A 13,224-nucleotide genomic window follows, 5' to 3' on the forward strand; every position below is an offset into this window, starting at 1 on the left:
GTTTAAATTTGACAGAACATTTATAGTAAACATACGCCTCTGATGTTACTGCAGATACTGCGACCTGTGTGGTATGTATGAGCACAACACATCACATGGCTTTATTGAAACCACAACAACTTTTAATACTCTGTGTTCCAGATAAACACAAGATGGACAGCAGCAACATTGATTTCCCAGAATAATGTGAAAATGGAAAGATCCATAACGCATTACAGGAAGGGTTAATTGAAAGCATTAAATACTAAGAAGACCATGTTCAGAGCCACGGGAGCCTCTTAGCAGTAATATGCATTAGGAAACATTTTGTATTTCTTTAGTTAGTCATATTACTCAGGAGTACGATTTTCACCTGACCTTTAACAATCTCATAATTAGGTGGAAAAAGAGTGAATGTTGGCGCCCTGAGAGAAATGCTTTGAAATGAAAATAACAATGACTGAACAGATATACATGTGTACCCTACTGCTGAGTGTTGTGAGTGTTGTTGTTGTGCTCATTCAGTAAAGGCACCAAAACTACCCCATTAGGTTTCAGGAAAAGGATCATTGTTAAGGTTAATATAAGTGCGCCTACTTTGGTTATGTGACATAACATCAATTACCGGCTAAAGAGCTGTCTCCTGCTCACTCTGCTGGTCCATATGGCATACGTTTATGAAGCTAATGAAGGATTCATTTGGGTCCTAAAACAAAGAGCATAGGTGATGAAATGGTATCATATGAGAGCAAAATCTTTATAAATCATTATTTCATTTTTTCCCCTTCTTTGCTTACATCTTTCATTCCCTTATTACTTCTCACGATGCCTTTGCCAGAAGCGCTACAGACCGAAACACACTTGTACCCTTTCAAAGCAAAGGGCACATCTTCCTAACCATCCACACACACACACACACACACACACACACACACACACACACACACACACACACACACACACACACACACACACACACACACACACACACACACACACACACACACACACACACACACACACACACACACACACACACACACACACACACACACACACACACACACACACACACACACACACACACACACACCCTGACTAATGTCCGCAGAGCTGCTTCACAGTCCAGTAGCTAATTATATTGCGCTCTTCAATGTACCTTCAACTGAGAAATAGCAGCAGCAAACCAAGTAATGTATTCTCTGTCGGGCTGATACACTTTTAATTATTTATGAAGAGGGATTGGCTGGGGAATAACGAGTTGTAAACCAACTGTTATAGTATTGGTGTTCCAATAGAGGTCAAATAGATAAAAGACATTCTTAATTAAATCAAATGAGTAAGTCCATCCTCTCATGACTCACTCCATGTGTAAGTGATCCAATCTTATCTCTGGTTTCAGAACAAGAAATACTTCCTCCTTATTCAAGCTTTGTAAAGATAATTGAATCTCTTGGTTTGAGTGAGAAGAAGTGGATTATTGGGTGTATCTAAGGAATACACTATAAATAAACAGACCACATTAGAATACTAATAGACCACTCTACTGAAACAACAGAAGCAAAGGGTACTGTATATACATTACAAAGTACGTGTTGTTTTTATTTGAACATTTAAATCCAGTGAGTTAGTCGAGTTCAGTAGGTACACATTGTTTAGGGTTATTGATATATTTCAACTAAAGGAACGACTGTATGTTTCTCTGTTAGCTCTATTGAGCTGTTACAGAGGGACTTTGCTGTTGGCAGGAATGATTTCCTGAATTGGTCTGCATGACAAGGTCCTGTCTGTCTGTCCAGCAGCTGGTGGTCAGGATTATCAATAATAGATAACCCTTTTGTTTAGGGTCCTCCACTCCCCCACAAGATTCAAAGATTCAAGATTCAAAGGTTTTATTGTCATATGCAAATAAGCTATAGTGTAGAAATGGCAATGAAAATCTTATGACCCGAGCTCCTCCAACGATGCAACATATATAGTGCATGAAGTCTATATACAGTACATGTAAATAGAATATGATGTATACAAGAACATAATGTGAAGTTAAATATTGTACATAAAGACAAAATTAAATACAGTTTATTGCGGTGATAACTATTTAGATAAATAAGTAAAATGCAAGATGACGAACAGATGAATGTTTATCGAGCTCTGGTTTTTTAGCAATCTTATGGCCTCTGGTGCAAAATAGTGCCTGGTTTGCAGCCAATGACGTAGCCAGCATTATTGAGTCTTCTCCGATGCTGCTCCCCCATAGCAAAGAACAGAGCACCAGCCAAAATACATTTCATTAAGTCTATTGAGTAGCAACACTTTCTCCTGAATGATACTATATATATATAAATTATGTTTATCTGTGGGGATTACAATTTTGACCTGTTGAATCCAAATAAGCATAACATGACAGAACACTTCATCAATACATTGTACAGTATGGGTTTGTATCATAAAATTACCAGACCTAGTAGAATCACTTCTCATTCTGCTATTAATAGACAATATATTCACAAACATTATGGAAAACAATACAGTAGGCGGACTATTATATAGTGACATAAGTGATCATTTACCTGTTTTTATTGTCTATCACTGCAGTTCTAAGAAACCTAAAGTTGCCAGCCATTTCAAATACAAAAGATTAAGAACTGAAGATAACATAATTGCATTTAAGAATGACTTACTAAATCTGAATTGGAGGGTAGTATATGAGAGAGACGATATTGACAAGGCCTATGATGAATTTCTAAACATTTTTAAATCACTTTATGACAAAAACTGTCCTGTGAAACAATGCAGAGATAGACAAAAACAAACTCACAGTGCATGGATCACTAATGGCCTAAAAAATGCCTGCGAAAAGAAAAATACACTATATAGACAATTCATAAAATAGAGAACTTCAGAAGCAAAACATTTATATAAAAGATATAAGAATAAATTAACCCATATTCTGAGAATATGTAAGAAAGAATACTAATCAAATATTAGAGAATAATAAGAATAACATGAAAGATTTATGGAAGGTATTAAATAGTATCATTAGAAATGGAGAAAAAAGTAAGGTTGCCCTGAGTTTTTTGTGGACAAATATAATGTTATCAATAATACAGAAGATGTGGTTAATGGTTTTAATTAATTCTTTGTAAATGTGGGGCCAGATCTGGCAGAAAAAATTAAAACCATAGAAACAACTAAAGGGGAAGATACAGACCTCTGGAATTAAAACAATAGCGCTTTCTTCCTCAGAGCAGTCGAAGAAAAATAAATCATAGACACTGTACGGAAATGTAAAAGCAAATCCTCGATCAATTGGAATAATATTTATATGATTATAGTAAAAAACATTATTGAAGAAATTGCAGAACCATTAACACATCTTTGTAACTTTACTTTTCAATCTGGTAAATTCCCAAATAAAATGAAAATATCAAAAGTTATACCATTATATACAACTGGGGATAAACACCATTACACAAATTGCAGACCTGTTTCTTTGCTCTCCCAGTTTTCCAAGATCCTTGAAAAGGGTTTTACAAAAAGACTTGACAATTTCATGGAAACACATCATCTTTTGGACGACAGTCAGTATGGATTCAGGAAAGACGGATCAACATCTATGGCACTAATGGAATTAAGTGAGGAAATAGCAAACTGTATGGACAATAAAAAACAAGCAGTGTGAATATTTATAGACCTACAAAAAGCATTCGACACCATAGATCACAACATTTTACTGACAAAACTGGAAAGGTATGGCATCAGAGGGTGGTATTAGACTCGGTGAGAGATTATTTAAGCAACAGACAACAATTTGTTGAAATTGGTGAACATAAATCAGAATACATGAACATAACTTGTGGAGTACCTCAGGGGTCCGTGTTGGTTCCAAAGCTGTTCATAATATACATCAACGATATTTGTAGAGTATCAAATATATTGAAATGTATTTTATTTGCAGATGACACTAATATTTTGTTCCGGTGACAATTTGAAACAGTTAATGGAAGTGATAACAGCAGAAATTATTAAAGTAAAACATTGGTTTGACACAAACAAATTATATTTAAATATAAGCAAAACAAAGATTATGTTATTTGGAAAACATAAAGAAAATCCACGGGTGGAATTAATACTAGACAACATAAACATAGAAAGAGTATATGTAAATAAGTTCCTTGGTGTGATTTTAAACCACAAAATCAGCTGGAAACCTCATATCAGTCATTTAAAAGCAAAACTGGCTAAGACTATTGAAATATTGGGAAAAGCCAGACACATTCTGGACTACAACTCATTGTATACTCTGTATAATACACTCATATTGCCATATCTGATTTACTGTGAGGAGATTTGGGGAAACACATACAAAACCAACCTACAGCCATTATGCACATTACAAAAAAGGGCTATAAGAGTTATCAATAATGTTGGATATCTTGAACACACTAATGTATTATTTTCACACATATTGAAGTTCACTGATCTGGTTACATTTAAAACGGCACAAATCATGTACAGAGCCAGACATAATCTACTTCCTAGGAAATTAAAAACATTGTTCATAGACAGAGAGGGTGTGTATAATTTGAGAGGAAATCTACATTTTAAACAACTCAAGGTCAGAACAACTCTGAGAAGTATGAGTATAACAATCTGTGGGGTGATTTTATGGAATGGTTTGAAGCAGGAGTTAAAACAAAGCACAAGCATAATTCAGTTTAAAAGGATGTACAGAAACACTTTTTTGGAAAACTATGAGAATGAAGAGAGGTGATTGAAGATGAGAAATTATTGTATATGTATGTATAAATGTAAATGTAAGTAGGAATAAATGCATAATGATTTAAAGGACAATCATTGATCAAGTAAGGGGTGGGAATTAATAAGCATTTGCTTCCTCCTACTCCCTTTCGGACACATATGATTTTTTTATTATTTTTTTAATCTGTTCGAAATAAAGATTGAAATGAAAATGAAATGAAATATGCCATATAGAAGCATATACAGTAGTGCCTGATAGGAGATCTGAATAATAATGGCTCATTATTTCAGAACAGGAACAATATGGCTCATGACTCACCCTGTTATAGTTGAGTACGCAAATGCAGACTGTGACATTGGGCCCTGTATAGTAATGACCCAATCCTTTACTTCCATCGCAGACCAGCCCTGGCAATTAGAGCCTCTGAGGGAAGGGATGTATCTTGGAAAGCCTGTACGGTAAATTAGGATGAATGGAGATATTAAGGACGAAAGGTCACTTCATCATGAGAACAAAAAAGTACAAGTAGAAGACTCCAAAGGATCCAAACCCAGACTGAAACCAAAAGCAATCATGTTTTTAAAATAAATGACCCTGAGACTTTGATAAACGTTCTGTATTTTTGAAGAAAAACTCCAATCTCACACACGCCTATACATGACAACATAGAGCCATTTTTCCAACATAGAGCCATCAAAAAGCACAGTTACAGACGTACAGTAAATATAAACCAAGGTACCACCAAGGTAAGCTGCTACATCCCCTGTGCCAATATAAAGCCACAGAGCCAGACAGGTATTAATATTGTCTTCTGGTGCAAAGCACTGTGAGGGATTATACATGTCTTACACAAAGCTTTGAAATTGCACTACCGAAGGACACATTTCTTATTGTTGACCTAGCAGCCCCGTTGTCACAGACAGGGCACGATGTACTCCCCTGATTAAAAGGAATGGTTTGGCATTTGGAAAATACACATATTCAGCTTATTCTGGAGAGTCATAAGGGAAGGAGGCATCCACTGGGTAACATTAATTAATTCTAGAAAATGTCATAGTAATGTTTGTCCGATGTTTAGTTACATTTAGTTCAACAGGATATCTTTGAACATGCTTTTTTAAGATAAAAGAAAAGAAAGTCATATATTTGTTCTCTCAGATTTCACCTCAAGCGCTACTCGCTGTATCAATTCCCTGAGCAGCAGAGGATCCTGAGTTTGAACATTCATCTGTGAGAAGCAGCAAAAAGATTTATTGTTTTTTTTTCTGGTTCACATCATTAAAAAAAGATGACCTCTGCCTTTTGGGACAGCCGACATTTGCAGATTCTGAGGTGACAGGTTGATCACTTCCCCCTTATTGTTATTCTTCTCATGCAGGTCTCAGAAAAATACTTCGGACTGACAGCTTATTCTGTACCGGTTGGCAGTGAGGAAAACCCCTGCTGAGAGTCATAATTGAGCGCAATGCTTCTGTCACAGTGACACCAGGCTTCTCCCTGCAGAGAGCCTGCCAGGTGTGCCAGGCATTAAAGTGCTGCCATGGAAAACATCACACTGACAGACAGACAGACAGACAGAGCCCGGTGGGAGACGCTGCAGAGAGGCCTCTTATTAATGATGAAACGCCAATGAGGCTGCTCCAGGAGGTTCAAATTGTAAGTTAATAATACAAATATGAGCAAAGAATATATAGTTAACCCGTCTTTTTAGAAAGCATGTGAATGTAAAGCTTATATTCAGCATGATACAGTAAACGTGTTTATGTTTTCCCTTTTGTCGTATAAAAGCATTGTATCTCCAGTTTGGATTCAGATTTAACCGTAGTCCTTTTTTTGAAAAGTTTAGCCTTAGCCTAGCTTTCCTAGCTAGTAGAAAAAGGGACTAAAGTGACCTTCGGTTAATACGTTTGCGTCAAACTGGTGTTTCCAAGGTCAAAAATAAAAGCTGTACAATGCTCATATTATATTACATATGCTAAGCTGAACAACAGAGCCGGCCAGCTAACCAATCAGAGCAGTCTGGGTTCTGGTTTCAGACAAAGAGTAAAAAGAGGTAAATAGGTATGAGGAATATGAAAGCATCTATACATGTCACACTTGAGGCATGAAATAATGAAACCTGAAGATGACGATAATAGGTCCCCTTTTATTTTAATACGGTTATATTTTCAGCAAACCATTAGACCATCGCCATGGAAACGCTACATCTACAGTGCCTGCTATTTTCATTTGGCAATCTATGCTTGCAGGGCTCAATACAAACATCTGCAGCATAATTTCAAAGTGCTGATGACCGAGAAACACCAGAAGCTACTTAATAGCAGTAAATAAGGTCTTTGCATTGATTTACATTTTGAGAATACATTTCAAAACCAGCTCAGTTCTCTCATATTGAAAGCAAGTTCATCTTTCACACTTCAGATCAGTGTATCCAACCTCTAAAGTGTTGTGACAGTTAAAAGTCATATCAAATGTTTAGCAGCCAGTAAGGCGTCAGGTGCTGCCAGAGAGCTGACAGTCTGTCTGCAGTAATGACTTGAGTTTTCTCTCACTTCTCATTGGAGAACAATTATAAATAAGTCAAAAAGATTCTCAGGAAAATATAGGGCAAACAAATCTGTTTTAATGACTCTGATATGGGGAGGTGGCGATTGAAACACCAGCTCAGAGGAAAAATAAGTCAATACCCAACAGTAGCATCATCTGTGGTTTGGGTCTCTGATGATTTCACAGTTCAAATGTTTCAATGAGGATAATGATGACAGATAAGCAACTCATTCTTGTATCAATTAATTAGTTTTGCCTGTGGCACCATAACCTCTCTCTGTTGATATGCTCTTGTTAACAGATGTCTCAAACTGTTTTTAATTGCCAATACCCTCATGATTCAGTTCTGTATCTACTGGAAAGTTAAGGTGTACAAATAATATCTGTGCGATAGAGTGTCACGGTTTGTGAAACAAGCAGGACCCAAATGCAGATATAAACTGAACTTCCTTTATTTCAAGGCTATGAGATATATGTACAATGACAAACAGAACACTCACCGCAGAACTAGTCAGGGAACAAGACGAACCGACCAAGACAGACAGACAACCCAGAACTTAAATACACACAAGACTCAATCACACAACAAGACACAGGTGAGGAGGGAGGAGAAAACACAGGGGCCCAGGTGAACATAATCAGACAATTAGACACACCAGGGAAACTAATGACAAGAGGAAAACACAGGGAAAAGGACCAGACAATAACCCAAAGGAAAACATGACATGGAAAACAGCAAAAACACCCAAACCTACAAAACTATAAACGTGACATAACATGAGAATCGTGACATAACCCCCCCCTCAAGGGACGAATTCCAGACGTCCCAAAAAAACAAAAATCCAGCAGGGTGGGTAGAGGGGGTCTGGAGGACGGGTCTCGGGCGGACGGCCCGGGGGCAAGGCAGAGTTCAAAAAGGGGAATTCGGGCGGACGGCCCGGGGGCAAGGCAGAGTCCATGGAGGGAATCTCGGGCGGACGGCCCAGGGGCAAGGCAGAGTCCATGGAGGGAATCTCGGGCGGACGGCCCGGGGGCAAGGCAGAGTCCGAGGAGGGGTGAAGACCAGACAGCTCCGGAGGCCGGTCAGGAGCCGGTGTCGGCAAGATCCCCCATGGAAGAGGACACAGGACCGGCAGGACCCCCGGCAGGAGAGCAGTCGGCGGGACCTCCAACGGCACAGGACATGGGGTTGGCAGGACCCCCGGCAGAAGAGCAGTCTGCGGGACCTCCAACGGCTCAGGACATGGGGTTGGCAGGACCCCCGGCAGAAGAGCAGTCTGCGGGACCTCCAACGGCTCAGGACATGGGGTTGGCAGGACCCCCGGCAGAAGAGTAGTCTGCGGGACCTCCAACGGGACCAGACATGGAGTTGGCAGGACCCCCGGCAGAAGAGTAGTCTGCGGGACCTCCAACGGCACAGGACATGGGGTTGGCAGGACCCCCGGCAGAAGAGCAGTCTGCGGGACCTCCAACGGCTCAGGACATGGGGTTGGCAGGACCCCCGGCAGAAGAGCAGTCTGCGGCACCTCCAACGGCTCAGGACATGGGGTTGGCAGGACCCCCGGCAGAAGAGTAGTCTGCGGGACCTCCAACGGGACCAGACATGGAGTTGGCAGGACCCCCGGCAGAAGAGTAGTCTGCGGGACCTCCAACGTGACAAGACATGGAGTTGGCAGGACCCCCGGCAGAAGAGTAGTCTGCGGGACCTCCAACGTGACAAGACATGGAGTTGGCAGGACCCCCGGCAGAAGAGTAGTCTGCGGGACCTCCAACGGGACAAGACATGGAGTTGGCAGGACCCCCGGCAGAAAGGCAGTCTGCGGGACCTCCAACGACACTTCAGTGGGTTGGTTCGCCAACAGAACACGGGGAGCTGGCGTCGGACGAACAGCCAACAGGTCACGGGGAGCTGGCGTCGGACGGACAGCCATCAGGACACGGGGAGCTGGCGTCGGACGGACAGCCAACAGGAGACGAGGTGCTGGAGTCGGCCGGTACGCCGACAGGACTCGAGGAGCTGGCGTCGGCCGATGAGTCAGCAGGTGACGAGGAGCCGGAGTCGGGACCATGGTTACTGGAGCCGGCACTGAAGCCGGGACCATGGCTGTAAGGTCCGGTTCTAGAGCCGGAAACATGGCTGTAAAGTCCGGTTCTGGGGCCGGAAACATGGCTGTAAGGTCCGGTTCTGGAGCCGGAAACATGGCTGTAAGGTACGGTTCTGGAGCCGGAAACATGGCTCTTGGGGCTTGAGCTGCTAGCTTGGCCTTGTGACTCCTCCTCTTAGCAGCCGCCTGAATACTCCGTGGACCCCCATAAGCCAGACGAGTTCCAGAATATGACTCCTGGACAGGAGCAGGAACTGGGGCAGAAGCACGGGCTGACTGCAGACGGAACCCACCGAGGCGTATGGTGCCAGGTTGGGAATTGGGAGGCCGGGAGCTAGCATGCCTGGGGCTAACAGGCCGGGAATCACACACATGGAGGATCTTTGAAATCCAGCCAGGTAAGAACTTCACCATACCTGGTTTCTCTCTAGCCATCTGGCGCGCCTCCGACAACACAGCCTCCCGCTGCTGAACTCCGGGTGCTCTCTTCCATCGATCCGAGCAGTTAGCCAAAAAAAAGGAAACATTTAATAATTCCGACTCGAACGGATCTGCTGGGCCCATTTTTCAGGTCGGTTCGTACTGTCACGGTTTGTGAAACAAGCAGGACCCAAATGCAGATATAAACGGAAACTTCCTTTATTTCAAGGCTATGAAATATATGTACAATGACAAACAGAAAACTCACCGCAGAACTAGTCAGGGAACAAGACGAACCGACCAAGACAGACAGACAACCCAGAACTTAAATACACACAAGACTCAATCACACAACAAGACACAGGTGAGGAGGGAGGAGAAAACACAGGGGCCCAGGTGAACATAATCAGACAATTAGACACACCAGGGAAACTAATGACAAGAGGAAAAACACAGGGAAAAGGACCAGACAATAACCCAAAGGAAAACATGACATGGAAAACAGCAAAAACACCCAAACCTACAAAACTATAAACGTGACATAACATGAGAATCGTGACATAGAGTCGATTATTTTAGTATAGGTCAACTAAATCCTTCTCGTTCCAACGACTTACTTCTGTTAATGCTGTACCAAGGACTTCTTTCTGAGAGTTAGATAAAAAGATTGACACCGAAGTCCATTCCCCCAGAGGTCTTTTGGCAAACAGTCCTTAATAGTTTTATTGGCTTGCTTTGATTTGTGTTGCTGGATGCTTGGCTGTTTTCTCAAAGTGGTGGCTCACAAGTCACATATTTTAGCAGGAAGTCAGACCCAAACTAAAGCAGGCAGGTATAAAGGAGAAAACAAATCTGAAACACACAAACAGAGGTGCTAGGCAAGGTCAAAGAATACAAAGACAACAAAGTAAAACTAACAAGAAACAAACCGGAGAAGGCATGAGGAACAAGGGCAGCAACACACACACACCAGGTAACAGAAACACTGAGGGTGAACAGACAGACAACTCTATGGGAGACAGGCATACATACTCACAGGACTCAACACACTGATAAGACACAGCTGGAGAGGGCAGAGGAAAACAAAGGGCCAGCAGGTGAGGAACATTGGTCACAAAAACCAGGGAAAACATAAAAACATGAAATGAAACAGACGTGATACAGAGGGAGAGAGCCTTTTCCAAATAAACAGGAAACACAAAGATGCATCATGACATCATAAGTAATGGGACAGCAACAAATGCCCTAGTAAAGTTACAAAAGCCCATAAACATGACAGCAGTGTGTGACGGAATTACACTGTAATAATAATAAAATATGCAATTTGTATAGCGCCTTTCAAGGGACCCAAGGCCGCTTTACATGGTGAACAAACAAACAAACAAACAAACAAACAAACAAAAGGGGCACAAATAAAAAAATTAATTAAAATAAAATAAAACTGTAGCAGTGCTTGATCACAAAAATATAAATTGCTACATAGTCAGTAAACTTCGAGAAGCTCTCTCACTCATAATGGATTTCATTTCAATGTTGTAAATGTACTCCTTTGATTTTGAAGGACGATGACTTGAGACATTTAACTCAGCATGTTGTACACTTAATGTTAAATCCAGGGTGAACACACACACACACACACACACACACACATACACACACACACACACACACACACACACACACACACACACACACACACACACACACACACACACACACACACACACACACACATACACACACACACACACACACACACACACACACACATACACACACACACACACACACACGCACAATCTTCCCTTATTCTTAATAATCAAATTAAGATGTACACTTAAGTTTACTGTTCTAAACAATATTGATGGGCCTTTTGATGGGACAACACAAGTAATTTTTGGTCAATGGTGCTGCCATACTTACATGCTCACAGTGACAATGCTATATTTGGTAGACACACACACACACACACACACACACACACACACACACACACACACACACACACACACACACACACACACACACACACACACACACACACACACACACACAGAGCTAAAAATCGCTGAACTTTTGTTCCAAAGTTCAACTCTTGTTCCCTCCAGCTTTGCCTTCTGGTTGTTAATAGACATCGGGTGTTGTACACACCACACACTGTCTGTGTCACCTAACCTATTATAAACTGTCGATGTGTGTGTAGCAATTACCTTCATAGAGTCTAAAATAAAATGATATTGTTTCCATCGCACACAATGAAAGATTATGTGACTTCTCTCATTTACTATACTGTAGCGATATGAAATCTATCCCTCATGTGGCAGACTTTCGTTTTATTAAACCTTCTAGTTTCATTAAAGTTGTCAAAAGTTGTGTGGATAATTTGATCTCTTCGTCCTACAGGCTCACTTGTGAAACTGATACACTAAGGAACCAGGATATGATTTACATTACAGTCAATGCTTTAGAATTGCAGACTAGACTGTGGAGGTAGTATTTAATGTCATTTGGGAATAGCAAAGTGATATGACTGATAATAATAATAATAATGAGTGAGCAGGTATGAGAGGAAAAAGCTAAGTTATTCTATATTGTATTTATTGCCTCTACAGCACTTTGGTCAACTGATGTTTTTTTTTAAATGTGCTATATAAATAAATAAAGATTGAGACTGATTGATTGAGATTGAGATTATCATAACAATCACTGATTTTCAGTTTTTGCAGTGTGTCTTTTTTTCAAGATAAAACTATCTAACAGAAAAAGAAAGAACTTTGATGCTTCACATTATTACTTTCCTTAAACCTTTTAATCCATGGCACAGGATCTTATTTGAACTTCCTTTGAGACTTTCTGATATGTAAATCTTTACACTGAAATGTAGTTTCTGTGTTGGAAAATCTCCCCACTGTTAATCAGGTAGAGAAGCTGAGCTGTGTAAGTAAAGGAATGAAATAAATTACTCATTATAATTTATATTGTACAAAATGTCATTGCTTAACAGTACATGACTCATTACATGACATTGCTCAACATTTATTTTGTTCTTATCTACCAGCAGCAGTGCACATTATGTACAATACAATACAATGCAATACAATACAGATTTATTTATAAAGCACTTTAAACTCTGCTGCAGAGAAAATGAGATGTTGAGGTATACAAAGCAGCCTTACTGAAGTTATAACTTATCTCAGCTTAATGTTAGCGCCTGTGGCCATGCGCAGCAACAATAAGACAACTCAACACTGACACTCAACGGGACACATCACTCCACTGTCTTACACTATCACTTGCCAATCGAAATGAAAATCACTGGTAACACAGCAGCTCATTTTTCAATTCTTCACAAGCAAACCTTAAGGGAACACGGCGGATATTAAGGATGATTGCATAAAGGCAGATCCAGAG

At 40.7% G+C, this 13,224-nt stretch overlaps 1 protein-coding gene across 1 annotated transcript; it reads right to left on the reverse strand.

Moving 5' to 3' along the window:
* Positions 1–615: 615 nt before the first annotated feature.
* On the reverse strand, positions 616–10,365 carry LOC307019819 (uncharacterized protein). Its single transcript, XM_079650924.1, has 3 exons — positions 7,789–10,365; positions 5,060–5,192; positions 616–685 (listed from the first exon to the last, which is right to left on the reverse strand). The coding sequence occupies exon 1, from the start codon at positions 9,955–9,957 to the stop codon at positions 8,092–8,094; it is 1,866 nt and encodes a 621-aa protein (XP_079507050.1). The 5' UTR covers positions 9,958–10,365; the 3' UTR covers positions 616–685; positions 5,060–5,192; positions 7,789–8,091.
* Positions 10,366–13,224: the final 2,859 nt, after the last annotated feature.

The sequence above is a fragment of the Notothenia rossii genome (genome assembly GCF_949606895.1).
Source record: "Notothenia rossii genome assembly, chromosome: 9".
NCBI lineage: Eukaryota > Metazoa > Chordata > Actinopteri > Perciformes > Nototheniidae > Notothenia > Notothenia rossii.

Bases quoted from the DNA above. Each gene is read 5' to 3' on its own strand.
- LOC307019819 (XM_079650924.1), bottom strand. From the start codon at position 9,957: ATGGGCCCAGCAGATCCGTTCGAGTCGGAATTATTAAATGTTTCCTTT.